The 17,040-nt window shown below is 43.4% G+C and overlaps 1 protein-coding gene across 1 annotated transcript in view; it reads right to left on the reverse strand.

Annotated features, from left to right (window-relative positions):
• Window positions 1-17,040, reverse strand: part of KASH5 (KASH domain containing 5) — a 38,586-nt gene that overhangs the window by 1,435 nt on the left and 20,111 nt on the right. The window contains exon 14 of the mRNA XM_044447848.1: window positions 2,122-2,232. Within this exon, the coding sequence (XP_044303783.1) occupies window positions 2,122-2,232 (111 nt within the window). The remainder of the gene's footprint in view (window positions 1-2,121; window positions 2,233-17,040) is intronic.

Here is a 17,040-nt window from a genome sequence, read left to right on the forward strand (position 1 = left end):
CCAACTTAAAAGAACACCATTCTCTCCTACCCTCCTAACTGATGCTAGGATCACCAGGAATACGTTTGAGGGTAGGGTATCTATGGGGAACAGTTCTGAATGGCTCAGAGGGAGCATCAATGAGGGCCCTGTGCACAAAGATGAAGTTCTAAGTGGGACCTCTGGACCACCAGTGGCAGCAATAGAGAGGTTTCTCCAAAGATGCTTTTGCTTTGAAGGCAGTCCAACTAATACTAGTGTGTGACCCAACAGTTCTACTTTAAACTGTTACTCATCATAAGATTTTGGCTGAGAGATCTTGGTCCAAGCCTGCTTAGAGGAAACTGAGCATCTCCAGTAGCCCACCATAGTTAGGGGATATTTGATACCCTCTACCACCTTTAGAAGGTAAACCAAGGCATCTAGTAGCATGCTGCTCACTAAAGTCTTCCTTGATCCTAACATGGTCTTGAACATCCTGACAATGCAACCATCAACAGCCGTCGCTGTTCAACTTCCAATTTGCTAAACTGGACCTGGACTTTACAGATCCAGGAAAGCTTTAGAGCTCTTGAAGATCTGAAAAAAATCACAGTATCCATGGAAAATATGGTGCAATCAGCACCACTTATAAATTCAGCAGCCTCACCTTGCAGACTTTTGAAAAGCAAGGAAAAGGGAGGAAACATATACAAAACTAGAGATACACTACTGATTGAGTCATGGAGGACTTCACACAGTGGACAAATTGAAGGAGTTCATCTTGCAAGCATTTATCAACACTGTTGCTAACTGGATTTTGTGTCACAGTGTTGTGGACAGGTTCTAGGAATGTTGTGATGTTAATGGAGGACACTTTGAGCACCTAAGAGACTAAACATGACCCGATCAGTACTGTATACCTACTTTTGGACTACCCCGTATCCTAGCTCCAAAGGCGGAGCACGAGCATGACTTCCTCCTCCACTTGCAGATTTTGATACCATCAAGATGTCTATGGGTTTTGGTGTTGGTATTGCTACTGAATAGACCTAACACTGGAGTCTCCCATCTGCTGGAAACCCATTGAAAAATATAATGAAGGCACCATTGCCTTTGCTGAATCACTTGCCTATGTGTTCAATGTACTATGCTGTGACTGAGGTTCTCCACCCATGTTACAAGTAGGCTTGTCTCCTCCCTTGACTGAGAACCACCATTATAACTTCTGTATATTTTTTGCTGCTCTGTTGTCTGCACAGCCAAGAATGCTGTATCTACTCTTCATACAAAAGTCTGAAGAGTAAGGTGAATTGCTCTGTTGTTCCAGCCAACTGATTGATTAGATTACCTGTGTTATCTGCTTGTGACAGTGGGCTCTCCAGGCTAGTATCCCTTGGAATTTGAACCTGAGTCAATTCCTTTAAGGCATTCCCCTGGATTGTTGCCAGGGCTCAAGCCACTAAGTGAAGGCCTAGCTCACCCCTGGTGATGTATGGGCAGGCTGGACCTGGCAGGGAAGCAGATCCCACTTCAGTGGAAACTGGCCCAAGGCACTGAGTCAGCTGAGCCTATCATGCACCCTTGGAGACTTGCTGGAACTACTTCTGGTGGCCTCATTCAGCTCAGGATGTCCTGGATGCAGGACTGCACTTGATTGTCCTTTGCTCTGAAGGAACACTCTGCACTACTGTACCTATTAGCACCCCTTGATGCTTTTAACTTCCAAGAGGGGATTATCCAAAGTAGGATATACTGAAGTGGCCTGTGCATGAAGATGTGGAGATAAACTTCCCTGCAATCTACTGAGGTCAGCATATCCCCTAGAAGAATTGTCTCTCTTGTTCCTCTGGTTCTCCATCCTGCTCTTCCTTCCCCTGGTGAACTGGTTTAAGAACTTAGGCCCCAGGATAGTTCTCCATGCCCTATTCCATCTGGAGAGACTCTGAAGAATATGCAAAAAACACCTGAAAAGTGTTCCATGCATGGCAGCTATCCCATGCCTCCTACATCACACAGATGTTCTGTACCTGCATGAATCTTGAACCCGATTCTGAGAAAATGGAGAAGGTGAAAATAGTTCTTGGGGGTAGTATGAAAACTGAGAGCACAGTCCAGGTCCTTATCAAAATTGTGCCTGTGACAACTGTAGCAGTTTCTCACCTGTGAAATAGGATTTCAAATAAATTGTCATGCTGCTTCTTTCCAATGGCTGGGATTAATTCACTGAACACTGGGGCTAAAGCTTGTTGTCGGAAGACTCCTTCAGAGCTTCTGAAAAAAATAAAGCGTATCACAGCCTTTCATATGCTGGAATACTTCACTTGAGACATTGATGTAGCTGTCATTTCTTGTACCAACTTTAAAAGTAGATGCCACAAATGAAACATCTAATTCAGGACATGGTGTTCCATTTCCCTTCAGCCCCTATGAATTTGGTATTGCACTAACTGGACTCTAGATGGGACTATATTTGGAAACATTAGGTGGCAAAGTGGCCTTTCTCCAGGAAAATTGACCTGGCCCCAAGCCAGTATATCCCAGCTTTAAGAAATGACGCAGAGGAAGAAACCCACATTCCAAGAGTATATGTTATGAGCAATGTGTAAGTCCATACTATGTAGCAACATAAGAAAAGCTGTGCTGGATCAAAAAGAAAGGGTCTGTCTAGTCTAGCATTCTATTCACACAATGGTCAACCAGATGAAAAGGGGAAATAGAAATACTTTACTCACTTGTGAGTTTCTGTCCTTCGTTAGTAAAGGAGGTTAACTAGCTCTGTTCATCTCCAGGGCAGGGCAGGCAGAGCTTGACTAAACTTCCTGGATGAAATGGGCCTCTCTGAATGTCTGTCGTGTGAATTTCAACACATTGGATCAAGAAGATGGTCCTTTTGCTGCTGTTGCACTGACAGGAAAAATATACAAGACAGGCAACTGCAGACTGCACCCAGTGGCAGGCCTAATCGGCCTCCTTCACTGGTGGAAAACAAATTCACTGATGAATGAGAATTTCCTTTTCCCCATGCATGAGGAGACTAGCTAGCTGTGGAACCCCAGGTGGGCCAACAGAACCATTTAGCTAGCCTTACGCTTAAGGCAGAAAAACATTCTGCAGAACATGCCTGCTAAAGGCACCCTCTGCAGAGGCCAAACTATCTTGCGATGTAAATGTATAAAGAGAGGATCAGGTGACGATCCTACAAATATCATCTAAGACGGCCCTTCCCCAAAAAGCTGCTGAAGCTGCCATGTTTGGTTTTAAAAAATGCACTAGGATGCTCTCAGGAACTGTTAAGCCGCTGGAAGCACAAGCCAGCGCAATTCATTTGTGCAGCCATCTAGCCAAGGAGGTCATGGACACCTTCAGGAAATTTAGTCAAGTCTGCCTTTCTGGCCTCAGAGGTAGCTGGCTTCCTGAATCAGTGGGAGAAACCTACAAATACTGCCACAGCACCTTCCTACTCATGTTCCCTAGTACCTGATGTGGGCAGACATATTTCTTCAAATACTAGAAGTACCATATAGCCATGAAGGCTAGCAAGTTTGTCCTCCATAAATTTGTCCAATCCTTTTATATTTATCCAGACTGATGCCCCTCGGTACATCTTGTGGGAAAGAATTCCAAAATCTTTTGTCTTGAATTTCCCACCAATCAGCTTCATGTGCTGATCCTGGGTTCTAGCAGAGACAAAGAGAAATGCCTCCCTCTTCATGTCAGGCCTAATTCTGCATTCCTCTATCATGTCTTCTCTCCCTCACTTTTAACTCCTAAGCTCAACAGTCTTGTATGTTGTAGCTTTTCCTCTCAGTTGTGTTGTTCCAGCAGCATGATCATGTTAGTTGCACTTTTCTACACTTTTTCCAACTCTGAAACTTTTTTTAGTTGTGGTGACCAGAACTGCACAGTTAATATGTGATTATACATATAAAAGTACTGTGGTGTCTCTATTTTCAATTCTTTTCCTGATTAGGCCTAACACAGATTTGGATGTTTCACAGCAGCCATACAAAGGGTTCACATTTTCAATGAGATCTCCCCTACTGAGAACTCCAAGTGTTCTTTTTTAGGCAGTCATGCCTAGCTCAGATCTCATTAGCTGATACTTGAAGCTGAGAGTTTTTGCCCCAGAGTGCATCACTTCACACTTGTTTATAATGAACAGTAATTGCCATTTTGATGCCCATTCTCCTTGTTTAGGGAGATCCTTTTGGAGTTCTTCACAATCCCTTGTTTTAAGCACCCTAAATAGTTTGGTATCATCAGCATACTTGGCCATCAGAATACTATCCACTCCTAATTCCAGATCATTTATAACAAGTTGAAGGGCAGTGGTTCCAACATAGATTCCTATGGGATCCACCTGTGTGCTTACTAGATCACTCAGCCCATTTGTTAATCAATGCTTTCAAACAGCTCTAAAAGATTATTTTGACAGGATTTAGCTTTGTTGAAACCATGTTGATCTACGTATAGGGCTTGTCCTATTTGCTCACTAATTTCATCTTTAATAATGCCTTCAAATAAACTTAGTCAGAACAGGTGTTAAACTAAGTGGATTGTAAAAATCCACATGGTTTCCTTTTTAAAACCTGGTATTACTGGGACCATTGTTTCATCCTTGGGACATGTTACATTTTTTGTTAGAAGTTCAGTAATTTCACATTTGAGAATTCTAGGGTGGATACTATCTGGTACAACAGATTGTATAGTTGAGAACATCTTTTGTCAGCTCTATTAGCCTCAGTTCCATAGATTTTCTTCCTGAAAACATCTGTTCAGGCACAGGTATCTCTTCTACATCTTCTTCACTGTCTCGTCATCCTCCGCTAGTTCTTTTTCAACTCCATTGTCATCTAACAAATCAACTGCCCCTCTAGCTGGTTTCCTGCTTCTGATATATTTAAATAAGTATTTATTTTTGGTCTTGATGTTAGCAATAAGCTCTTCAAAATGCTTCTTTACAACTCTTATTCTATTTGTATTCCCCTTGTGCAACTTTGCCTTCCTCATGTGGGTAAGACTTCCATGTTCTGAAGAAAGTCTTTAATAGCTTTCTTGATATTACTTGGTACCTCATACTGGTGAGCTCTTGGAATTGGTGATACCTTTATTAACTTGTGGCTTACAGTCTAGTTGAACTTCTACTATTGTGGTTTTGAGTAACCTCCAAGCATATTGAAAAAATTTCTTTACTCCTCAACTCCTTGTTTAAACTTCCTTTTTACCATTTCCTTCATGTGAAAGTCATTTCTGTTTTTGAAGTCAGATGTGCATCTTCTGCTATGGCTTTTAGGTCTCTTTGGCTATTATGTTTCACCATAAGCTTGTGGCTTATTTCTTCCCCATCTCCATGTGAAAATGCTTTCATCTTCATGTCCTAGGGATGACTCAGCCAGAGCCAGATGCTTGTTCTGAGAACTAGCAACTCAGTACACCGAGCACACACCTACAACTTCTGTCTAGCTGACAAACAGTCATAAATGGGACACTTAGTGCCATATACTTGATAGCCCCTTCACTCAACCTTCAGAACTTTTTAATGTTATTACTGGGCTTGTTTATCTGGAAAACTAAATTATTTACTGGGAAAAGTGGGGAAGAGTTTATTGTTCTGATCTCTTCATTTCTTCCTAAACTTGCACTGGTATTTAACCTGCTTTTGTGCTGATGTTTTGTCACCTGGGCTGAGATGCTTTTTCACTGGGGCTCCTTGTGCTTGGAAAGGCTGGCTCATTTGCCAGCCTGTTTCATTATATAGCTATAGGTAGCTTGCCCCAGTTGCTGGTCCAGCCAGTAAAACTGTAGGACCTCCTTTAAAAGTATTTTATTTATTTATTTAGAACATTTCTATGCTGCCCCATTCGCAAAAAGCCTCGGGGCAGCTTACAAAAAAAATAAACAAACATCATACAAATAACCTTAAAATCCAGAGACATCTTGGCATAAATATAAAAACCAATAAATAAATACAATCCACAATTAACCATTATAACAACTTTTAAATTAAAAGGTCTTGGCCTGGCGCCAAAAAACAAATAACAACGGCGCCAGGCGGCCCTCTCTGCGGAGCACATTCCAGAGGTGGGGCACCACCGCCAAGTAGGAAGGAATTGCTCAACAGCTAGTTTGTACTAGCTTCCAGTGGGTAGAAATCTAGGTCAGGGTCATTTTAAGGGGACAATACACAAAGGATACATGATTAAGGATGTGATTTGAACATCCCTGGAAAGGAAGGAGCTAAGTTGCTGAGCAGGCTGAATGTGCACTTACACATGTGCCTTGCCTTTTCACTGCCATGTGCCCTTTCACTGCCTTTTAATGTATAAAATTAAAAGTGAACTCTCAAACTTGGAAGGAGTGTATTTCTGAACTTTATGCACTTTAGTTTATGCCCGCAATACCAAAAAACTGATCCTACACTGAGCCCAAATTAAAGTTAGCTTACACTTATACAGGTGGCACAGGATTGGAAACTGTGGTGAGGGTTGGCCCATAAGATCACTTCTCATCAGACACGACTGAACAGCTGAACACCACCACTTTTTATATGTTCTTCTACTAGCTAGACCTACACCATGGCCTTTAATATAGAGCTATGTAATATTTTTACTAATATTTTTACTCCACTTGAGGTTAGTTTAAGTATAGGATCAGGGTTTTCTGGAACCACTCAGGCATCTTACAGTAGGACCACAAAAACTCTGAGTTCCTTCTGGATTTTCCTTGGGAGTTAAATTTGCAATTGTAAATTTGTCAAGGATTACCCTTCCAGGATTTAGCTTCCTTTGCCAAAGTGAAAAGGATAGTTTATCTGAATGAGACTGTACACTCATGTTCTGCTGGTGGAAAGTACTGTTACACAGACTGGCATGATACAGCATTTTTACAAGTCATTGGAACACCAAGGACTGCCACCTGAGGTAGCAGCTCATCTTGCCTAACATACATACTTACAATTTTGCTGAGCTAAATGTTGGGATTTCTTGGCAAGTAGAACACACCCCCTTTGAGAAACAAAATGAAGATGCTTTTAATGCAAATGAAATCTATATCCACAAGATGCTTTAAAGCTTTAACATAGAAACAGAAACTTAGAAACAGAGCAAGTCAGAAGGGTCCTCCCGGGCCATCTTGTCTGACCTCCGGCACCAGCCAGCTCCGCTCACGACATGCCCACCATGTGCAAGTCCAGCCTATCCTTGAACACCCGCACCGATGGAGCCTCAACGACCTCTTGTGGAAGCCCACTCCACACCCTCGGGGTCCTAACTGTCAGGAAGTGCTTCCTGGCATCCAAATGGAACCTTGGCTCCCTGAGCTTTGCTCCATTGGAGCGCTGCCTTCCTCTGCAGGGGAGAACAGGTCTCTACCCATCTCCATGTGACATCCCCTCACATACCTGTATGTCGCCAACATATCCCCTCTGAGTCTCCTCTTCTCCAGGCTGAAGAGACCCAGTTCCCTCAGTCTCGCCTCATACCCCATCCCCTGCAAACCGGACACCAACCTTGTGGCCCTACGCTGCACTGACTCTAACCTGGCAATAACTTTTCTGTAATGAGGGGCCCAAAACTGAGCACAATACTCCAGTTGCGGGTGCACCAGAGTCGTACAGAGTGGTAGTAATACCTCTCTCGATCTAGAAGCCACACTTCTGGCTATGCAACCAAGGGTGGCGTTTGCCCTCTTGACCACCGCATCACACTGATGACTCATATTTAGCCTGCGGTCAACCAGTACCCTGAGGTCCCTTTCACGAGTGCTGCTCTCCAGCCACTTGTCACCTAACCTGTACTTATGACACCTATTCCTATGCCCCAAGTGCAAGACCTTGCACTTATCCACATTGAACACCATCCTGTTATGTCCTGCCCACTTCCATAGTCTGTCCAGATCTTCTGGATCTGGAGTACCTGCTCCTCAGTTGTGGCCACTGCTCCAGTTTTATTTATTTATTTAATTTATTTAAAACATTTCTATGCCACCCCCATCGCAACAAAGCCTCAGGGCGGCTCACAGCATAATTAAAGCATATAAATAACAACACAATTAGAGATTTAAAAGCCCAGTAGCATCTCAGCTTAAAAATTTAAAATCCTATAAATACCATAATAAGTTAACAATTAAAATAAGTTTTAAATAAAAAGGTCTTGGCCTGGCACCGAAAAACAAATAGTGACGGCGCCAGGTGAACCTCTCTGGGGAGCGCATTCCATAGGTGGGGCGCCACCACAGAGAAAGCCCTTCTCCAGGTACTCACCCTCCTAATATCATTCACAGAGGGTTCCCGGAGAAGGGCATCTGTTGCCGATCTCAAGGGGCGGGAGGGCATATATGGACGCAAGCGTTCCTTTAGATAACCAGGTCCCAAGCCATTGAGGGCTTTATAGGTCATAACCAACACCTTAGTGTCATCTGCGAATTTGATCAGACTGTTCACCCCTTCTTCCATGTCATTAATTAAAATATTAAACAGGATCGGCCCCAGGACAGAGCCCTCGGGGACCCCGCTTGTCACTGGCCGCCATCCCGATGATTCCCCACTAATGGTTACCTTCTGCTTTTGGTCAGTCAACCATGCCCTAATCCACCAGACAGTGCTCTGGTGTATCCCAAAACTCCTCAGTTTCTCCACCAGGATATCATGGGGCACTTTGTCAAAGGCCTTGCTGAAATCCAGGTATACCACATCCACTGCATCCCCTCCATCTAGCCATCTCAAAACCTTGTCATAGAATTCCACAAGGTCTGTCTGGCAGGACCTGTTTTTGCAGAAGCCATGTTGTGTGGCTGTCAGCCTCCCTTCCCTATCTAGCATCACTAGATCTCTCTCTATTATTAGCCTTTCCATTGTTTTTCCTACAATGGATGTAAGGCTAACAGGTCTATAATTCCCCATGTCCCTTCTACTACCCCTTTTGAAAATTGGGACCACTGATGCCACCCTCTAGTCCTCTGGAACCTCACCCATTCTCCACGAGGCCTCAAAAATGGAGGGCAGCGGGTGTGAGAGAACCCCTGCCAACTCTCTAAGTACTCTCGGGTGTAACCCGTCAGGGCCTGGCGCCTTTGTAATGTCCAATGCCCTGAGGAGCCCCTCGACTTCAAGGGGGGTGACTCTAATCTGTGCCCCTAAGTCCCCAGCCTCATCTAATCTCCTATGCGGATATCCCCTGTCCTGCTTTGAGGAGAACACAGAGGCAAAATAGTCATTTAGCATCTGTGCCTGTTCCCTCATATCAGTCACTGGATCGCCTTCCTCCTTATTTAGTGGTCCCACCACTTGTCTCCCCTTCCTCTACCTATTTACATGCTGAAAGAAGCCCATTTTGTTGCTCTTAATATTCTTGGCAAGTCTCAGCTCGTAATCAGCCTTAGCCATGAGAAGAATCCTTCTGCAACAGGTCTCCTCTTCCCGGTATACCCTTTTGTCTATTTGCCCCAGTACCCATTTCCTACAGAGGTTCCTCTTTCATCTAATCCCTCTAACCACCTCCTTTCGCATCCATGGCAGCACTCTCCTCGGCCTCCCCACCTTACTGACTAGAGGTATTGTCAAAGCTTGCGCCTCCAAAACCTCCCTTTTGAGTGCTATCCACCCCTCCTCAACTCGCTTACCTTCCAGTAACCTATCCCAGGAGACTTTTCCCAGTCTGGCCTTCAGTTGGCCCTCTTGAAATCCCAGCTTCTAGTGCTCAACCTGCTGCACGTCCCCAGTCCCCTGATCTCAAAGTAAAGGATGGAGTAATCACTCACATCCAGAGCTCCCCTAATCTGTACTTCATCTAGCAGCTCCTCCCTATTGGTCAAGACCAAGTCAAGGATGTTTCCCCGCCTCGTCGCCTCTCGGACCCTCTGTATGAAAAACCCTCCCTCTATAGCTTCTAGGAAGCAACATGACCTGGCTGTCACTGCCGAGTGAGTCTCCCAGCTAATATCCAGGAGACTGAAATCTCCCATAATTACTGTGTCTCTCCCCTGAGAGAATCTGGCTTGTCAGGACATCATCCAGGGTCTCAAGGTGACCTGGAGGGCGATAACATACCCCCACTGTCAGGTCTCTTTCCCTGTCAAAACCCCTAATTTTCACCCAGACTGCCCCTACCGAATCCCCATCTGTGCTGCATTCTATCTCACAGCATCCTATCCCTTCCCTGACATATAAAAGTATGCCCCCACCCCTCTTTCCCTTCCTGTCCTTTCTAAAAAGGTGATACCCTTCTATGTTCACATTCCAGACGCCTTTCATCCCACCAAGTTTCTGTGATTCTCACCAGGTCATACCCTCCTATTCTCAGGAGAGCTTCAAGCTCTTCCTGCTTATTACCCATGCTCCTAGCATTGGTGTACATGCACCTCAACTCCTTCCCACCGCTTCCTTTCCTTGGAGTTCCCAGCCTCCTCCTTCCTCCCAAATACCTGGCCTCTCTCTGTAGGAGTCCTGTCAGTCCCTGCAGTACCTCTAAAACCCTGCTCCCAGAGCCCTGATCCTCTCCCCACACTTGTCCAGTGCAGACACGTTTCTGGGGGGCCTGAACCCACCCACCCCCGGCTCAGTTTAAAGTCTTCCGGACGAAGCTCGCTAGAGCATCTCCAAAGGACCTTTTCCCCATCCTCGTGAGGTGTAACCCATCCCTTGCCAGAAGTCCATTGGCAAGAAACCAAGTGCCGTGGTCAAGGAACCTTATTGTTCCTCCCTGATCTAAGAATCTCAATTGATTTTAGATATAGCCTAATACTCTTTGTGATCTTAAATAAATTTAATTCATCACACTGCAGATAAGAAATAGGCTCTACATAGATCTCAGGACAAAGCTGTTTAATAGGGAGCAAAAGCCTCCTAGAACTGCAAGTATAACAAACTCATATATGTCATGATGGCTTTCAGCCACTACTACTCTCTCCACAACAGTTGTGTTCAGAAGAGGCCTTAACATGTTTCCTAGGCCAGATCAAGTACCTAATAAAACACACCAGATATTCTAATAGTTAACTATGTGGATGAAACTCAACAATTACTAAGCATTACTTCTGCTTTCAATTTAATAACTTATGCTTGCACCATTTGTAGGTTCTATTGACTACAACCCTCCTCCTAACTAATATTTTCTCCAAATGTGAACCAAAATTTTCTTCTACTTTTGTGTCACTCCTGAACATGAAAGTGATCCAAACCTATGCTGACATTTTCTGCTGTTTTGTAAATGAGAATAATGGGGTTTTCAAGTGCTAATTACAATCCTCCATTTCATGTACAGTGCATATTTTGTGGGTGGTAGCATGAAACCCAGGATGCTGGGCATGAAACAGGCAAAAAAGAGTGGCATATGTTTGGAAGAGGTACCAGTTTGGGGAGTCCATAATCAATGAAGCCCCTTGTAGGTTGCTAGTAGGATGTCTGAATGCAGATACTCTGAATTGCTTGGTGGTCAAGCAATGCAGAATTAATGAAAAATGTTGAATGCTTTTCATTTAGATGCTAGTATTTTAGGTGCATCTATTTTCACCTATTTTCGCCTTCCCTGCAGCCTGAAACAGAATGCACCAGAAAAGGCATTATGCCTTCATTTTGCTGAATGTGTAGACAGGTCCTTTTTTAAGAGAGACAAACTTTCACCTCAGGAAGAAAAATGGGGAGATTTGTTGTCCCCTCCATACACCTTGCACATTTGGAGGCTTACACAAAAATATGAGGGGTACTACTTCCTAAAAAGCTGTAATCAAGTTGGTTACACTAGTAAGCATTTATCCCTTTCTGCAGAAGATAGTCTCCAAGATTTAAGGTCAGGAATCCAATTTCAATTACCTCATCCCAACAGTAGAACCAAGAGAGAAGGTTACTCCCAAAATTTTAAAGTATTTCCCAAGCTCTGTAAAGTTCAAGTTTTGCTGTGCTCTTTCTCATAGAAGCCTTCTGTAAGATCCATCAGGTATAAATTGGGAGAGAAAAGTGCAGTGGCTCTTTTAAAACAGAACTGTATTACTGTTCTGACCACTTGTACCATTCATAAAAGGAAAATCTGCCTTTGCATTTTAACAAAAACCTTGTACAATCAAAGGAATATTGAAATGATAATCAGGTGGCAGCTGTTACGGAAAGAAAGCCTCATTTGCACATGGCTAGTAATTGCTGCATAAATGGTACTAGGCATAGATAAGGGGTTGTTTTTCTTCTTCCTTATTTAGTCTTTTTTCCCTTTAAGAGAAAACCAATTACCTTTGCACAAAAGCCCCTACTTGCACTTGTTTAGAGGGGAAAAACATCTCTTTTACCTTGAAAAGGGGTAATTAACATATACAATAGTAGGGAGAAGTCATTATCTCATTATAACATAGGCATTTTCCATTAGACTAAACTGAATGGATGGAAGAGGAAAGCTAGTTGACTGCATGAAAGAGAAATATAAGATCAGGATGTTCTACAGATTTCTCACACACTGATGTTTTACCATAAGCAGAATTGTTCATCTTCTGTACTAAAAAATGCAAATTTTGAGCCAATGTTCCAGTCTGCACAATTTATGTTCATCTGAGGGGTAGGGGTGTATGACTAGAAAGTACATGCAGTCCACAGGTTACAAACAAGTTCCATTCCTGAGAAAACGGAACATTTGTCTTCAAGCTGAATTTGTATGTAAGCTGGATCACATAAAGTTGGGCTACCACATTCACAGGGGTTAGGGGTATAGGACTGCTGCAAAACTGGAAAAACTACTAGTATCTCTACCCTTCCCACAAACTCACCAGTACCTCCTCTTTGCAGCAAGGAAATGCCAGAGAGATTTCTGCTTCTGGAAGGGCAGGGCAAGAAGACATGCTGCAGAGGCCCTTCTTCTCTCCCCTTTCACTTCCTCCCTCTCTATGTTTCTGACAATTTTCCACAGTAATGTTTTAAAAATTAATAGGCTTTATGGATTTTAATATATAGCCGAGATGGTACCAGTTTTTAAATTACTGATTGTATTTTTATGTATGTTGTGAGCTGCCCCAAGGCTTTGTTGTGATAGGGGCGGCATAGAAATGTTTTAAATAAATAAATAAATAAATAAATAAATAAATATGGCAGTTTGTAAGTACAGGTTGTTCATAACTAGGACATTCGTAACTTGGGGACTGCCTGTATCAAGAAACTGTAGAGCATTCTAAGTACTAGAACCTTTTGCTAATCCAGTCAAACCATTTTCAAATAGACCTCTAAAAACACCATGGCAAGAAACTTAAGTTTTAAAATGAAAAGATTCTCAGATTTAGAGCAAGCTGAAAATCAGAATATAGGCTTTGACATTAGGGTAGCAAGCATGGAGGGCAGGAATGCCTTGCAGCAAGGAGCTGAAATAGGAAGTTTTGAGAGGTAATGATTTTTTAAAAGTTGTTTCTAGTAATTTATATGTTCACTGTAGAGCCTGGGTCCTCAAACTATGGCCTGCAGGCCAGAGCTGGTCCACCATGCCCATTCATCCGGCCTACCTCAGAGGTTTTGGAGTTGCCATGCGTGCGTGGGGTAGTGGCTTCCTCAAGGGGAGATCGTTTTGGACTCGCTCGGAGAAAACTATCCCCGTTTGCGCTTGCTGCTGCCTCGCTGTGCACACACATCCCTCACCGGCCCGTGCCCACTGTCAGCACCTTTCAACTGGCCCCCTGTTGAAAAAGTTTGAGAACCCCTCCTGTAGAGTATGAAGCCTTCTGGAGGCAGTTCCCTTTGGAACAGAAGCAAGAGCATAAGGACATGCTAATCTGGATTTGTATATTCAAAAATGTGGCACACAGGTGAAATTGTAGATGTAGGAACTCTGTCCTCTTTTGCATCTGGCCAGCCTGTGTAGAAGCCATGCCTTCTAAAGATGCATCTTACATTTTGAGTCATTTAAAATTATACAAATCCAGATAGTGCATATTTTTATACATTTCTTGCAACTTTTCCAAAATGAGTGAGTATACCATCTGTGACACATTTGTTGTTTTTATTTTCAATTAACAACCTTGTTGTTGTTAGTCGCAAAGTTGTGTCTGACCCATCGCGACCCCATGGGCAACACTCCTCCAGGCCTTCCTGTCCTCCATCATCTCCCGGAATCCACCTTAGCTCACACCATCTGCCTCAGTGACTCCATCTAGCCACCTCATCCTCTGCCGTCCCCTTCTTCTTTTGCCATCTATTGTTCCCAGCATTAGGCTCTTCTCCAGGGAGTCCTTCCTTCTCATTAGGTGGCCAAAGTATTTGAGTTTCATCTTCAGGATCTGGCCTTCTAAAGAGCAGTCAGGGTTGATCTCCTCTAGGACTGACCGGTTTGATTGCCTTACGGTCAAAGGGACTCGCAGGAGTCTCTTCCAGCACCGCAATTCAAAGGCCTCAATCCTTTTGCGCTCAGCCTTCCTTATGGTCCAGCTTTTGTTGGCAGGGTGATGTCTCTGCTTTTTAGTATGCTGTCTAGATTTGCCATAGCTTTCCTCCCCAGGAATAAGCGTCTTTTAATTTCTTGGCTGCAGTCCCCGTCTGCGATGATCTTGGAGCCCAGGAAAATAAAATCTGTCACTTCCTCCATTGTTTCCCCGTCTATTTGCCAGGAAGTGAGAGGACCGGATGCCATGATCTTAGTTTTCTTAATGTTGAGTTTCAAGCCAACTTTTGCGCTCTCCTCCTTCACCTGCATCAAGAGGCTCTTTAGTTCCTCTTCACTTTCTGCCATGAGAGTGGTATCATCTGCATATCTGAGGTTGTTGTTATTTCTCCCAGCAATCTTAATTCCAACTGGTGATTCATCTAGCTCTGCCTTTCTCATGATGTGCTCTGCATATAAGTTTAATAGACAGGGCGACAGTATACAGCCTTGCCGAACTCCTTTCTCAATTTTGAACCAATCAGTGGTTCCGTGTCCAGTTCTCACTGTTGCTTCTTGACCTGCATACAGGTTTCTCAAGAGACAACTAAGATGGTCTGATACTCCCATCTCTTTAAGAACTTGCCACAATTTGTTGTGATCCACACAATCAAAGGCTTTAGCATAGTCAATGAAGCAGAAGTAGATGTTTTTCTGGAACTCCCTAGCTTTCTCCATGATCCAGCGTATGTTGGCAATTTGATCTCTAGAGTTCCTCTCCCTCTTCGAAATCCTGCCTGTACTTCTGGTAGTTCTCGGTCCACATACTGCTGGAGCCTAGCTTATAGGATTTTGAGCATAACTTTGCTAGCATGTGAAATGAGTGCAATAGTGCGGTAGTTTGAACATTCTTTGGCACTGCCTTTCTTTGGGATAGGAATGTAAGCTGACCTTTTCCAATCCTGTGGCCACTGTTGAGTTTTCCAAATTTGCTGGCATATTGAGTGTAGCACTTTAACTGCATCGTCTTTTAGGATTTTGAATAGCTCAGCTGGAATACTGTCGCCTCCACTAGTTTTGTTGTTGCTCAGACTTCCTAAGGCCCATTTGACTTCACATTCCAGGATGTCTGGCTCGAGGTCAGTGACCACCCCATCGTGGTTATCAGGGACGTTAAGCTCTTTCTTGTAAAGTTCTTCTATGTAATCTTGCCTCCTCTTCTTAATCTCTTCTGCCTCTGTTAGGTCCCTGCCATTTTGGTCCTTTATCATGCCCATCTTTGTGTGAAATGTTCCCTTCATATCTCCAATTTTCTTGAAAAGATCTCTGGCCCTCCCTATTCTATTGTTTTCTTCTATTTCTTTGCACTGTTCAATTAAGAAGGCATTCTTATCTCTTCTAGCTATTCTCTGGAATTCTAAATTCAATTGTTTGTATCTTTCTCTTTCTCCCTTGCCTTTCGCTTCTCTTCTTTCCTCAGCTATTTGTAAAGCGTCTTCAGACAGCCATTTTGCTTTCTTGCATTTTTTTCTTTTTCTTTTTTTTTCTTTTCGAGATGGTTTTAGTTGCTACCTCTTGTACAATGTTGCGAACCTCCGTCCATAGTTCTTCAGGCACTCTGTCTATCAGATCTAATTCCTTAAATCTATTTGTCACCTCTACTGTATATTCATCAGGGATATGATTTAGGTCATACCTGAGTGGCCTAGTGCTTTTCCCTACTTTCTTCAATTTAAGCCTAAATTTTGCAACCAGAAGCTCATGATCTGAGCCACAGTCAGCTCCTGGTCTAGTTTTTATTGACTGTATAGAGCTTCTCCATCTTTGGCTGCAGAGCACATAGTCAATCTGATTTCTGTGTTGACCGTCTGGTGATGTCCATGTGTAGAGTCTCTTGGGTTGTTGGAAAAGAGTGTTTGCTATGACCATCGTATTCTCTTGACAAAATTCTACCAGCCTGTGCCCTGCTTCATTTTGTACTCCAAGGCTAAACTTGCCTGTTATTCTGGTTATCTTTTGGCTTCCTACTTTAGCATTCCAATCCCCCATGATGATAAGGACATCATTTTTTGGTGTTAATTCTAGAAGGTGTTGTAGGCCTTCATAGAACTGGTCAACTTCAGCCTCTTCAGCACCAGTGGTTGGGGCATAGACTTGGACTATTGTGATGTTGAATGGTTTTCCTTGGATTCAAACTGAGATCATTCTGTCATTTTGGAGATTGTATCCCAGTTCTGCTTTTCCTACTCTTTTATTGACTATGAAGGTTACTTCATTTCTTCTGAGGGATTCTTGCCCGCAGTAGAATACCTGATGGTCATCTGAATTAAATTCACCCATTCCTGTCCATTTTAGTTCACTGATTCCTAAGATTTCAATGTTCAGTCTTGTCATCTCTTGTTTGACCACATTAAGCTTGCCTTGATTCATGGATCTTACATTCCAGGTTCCTATGGAGTACAGATCTTTACAGCATCGGACTTTCCTTTCACCACCAGATACATCAGCAACTGAGTGTCCTTTCGGCTTTGACCCAGTCGCTTCATTCTTTCAGGTGCTACTAGTACTAGCCCTCTGCTCTTCCCCAGTAGCATATTGGACACCTTCCGACCGGAGGGGCTCATCTTCCGGCGTCATATCTTTTTGCCTTTTGGTACTGTCTGTGGGGTTTTCATGGCAAAGATACTGGAGTGGGTTGCCATTTCCTTCTCCAGTGGATCACGTTTTGTCAGAGCTCTCTGCTATGACCTGCCCATCTTGG

The sequence above is a fragment of the Varanus komodoensis genome, unplaced genomic scaffold, assembly GCF_004798865.1.
Source record: "Varanus komodoensis strain SLA01 unplaced genomic scaffold, ASM479886v1 scaffold53, whole genome shotgun sequence".
NCBI classification, from domain to species: domain Eukaryota; kingdom Metazoa; phylum Chordata; class Lepidosauria; order Squamata; family Varanidae; genus Varanus; species Varanus komodoensis.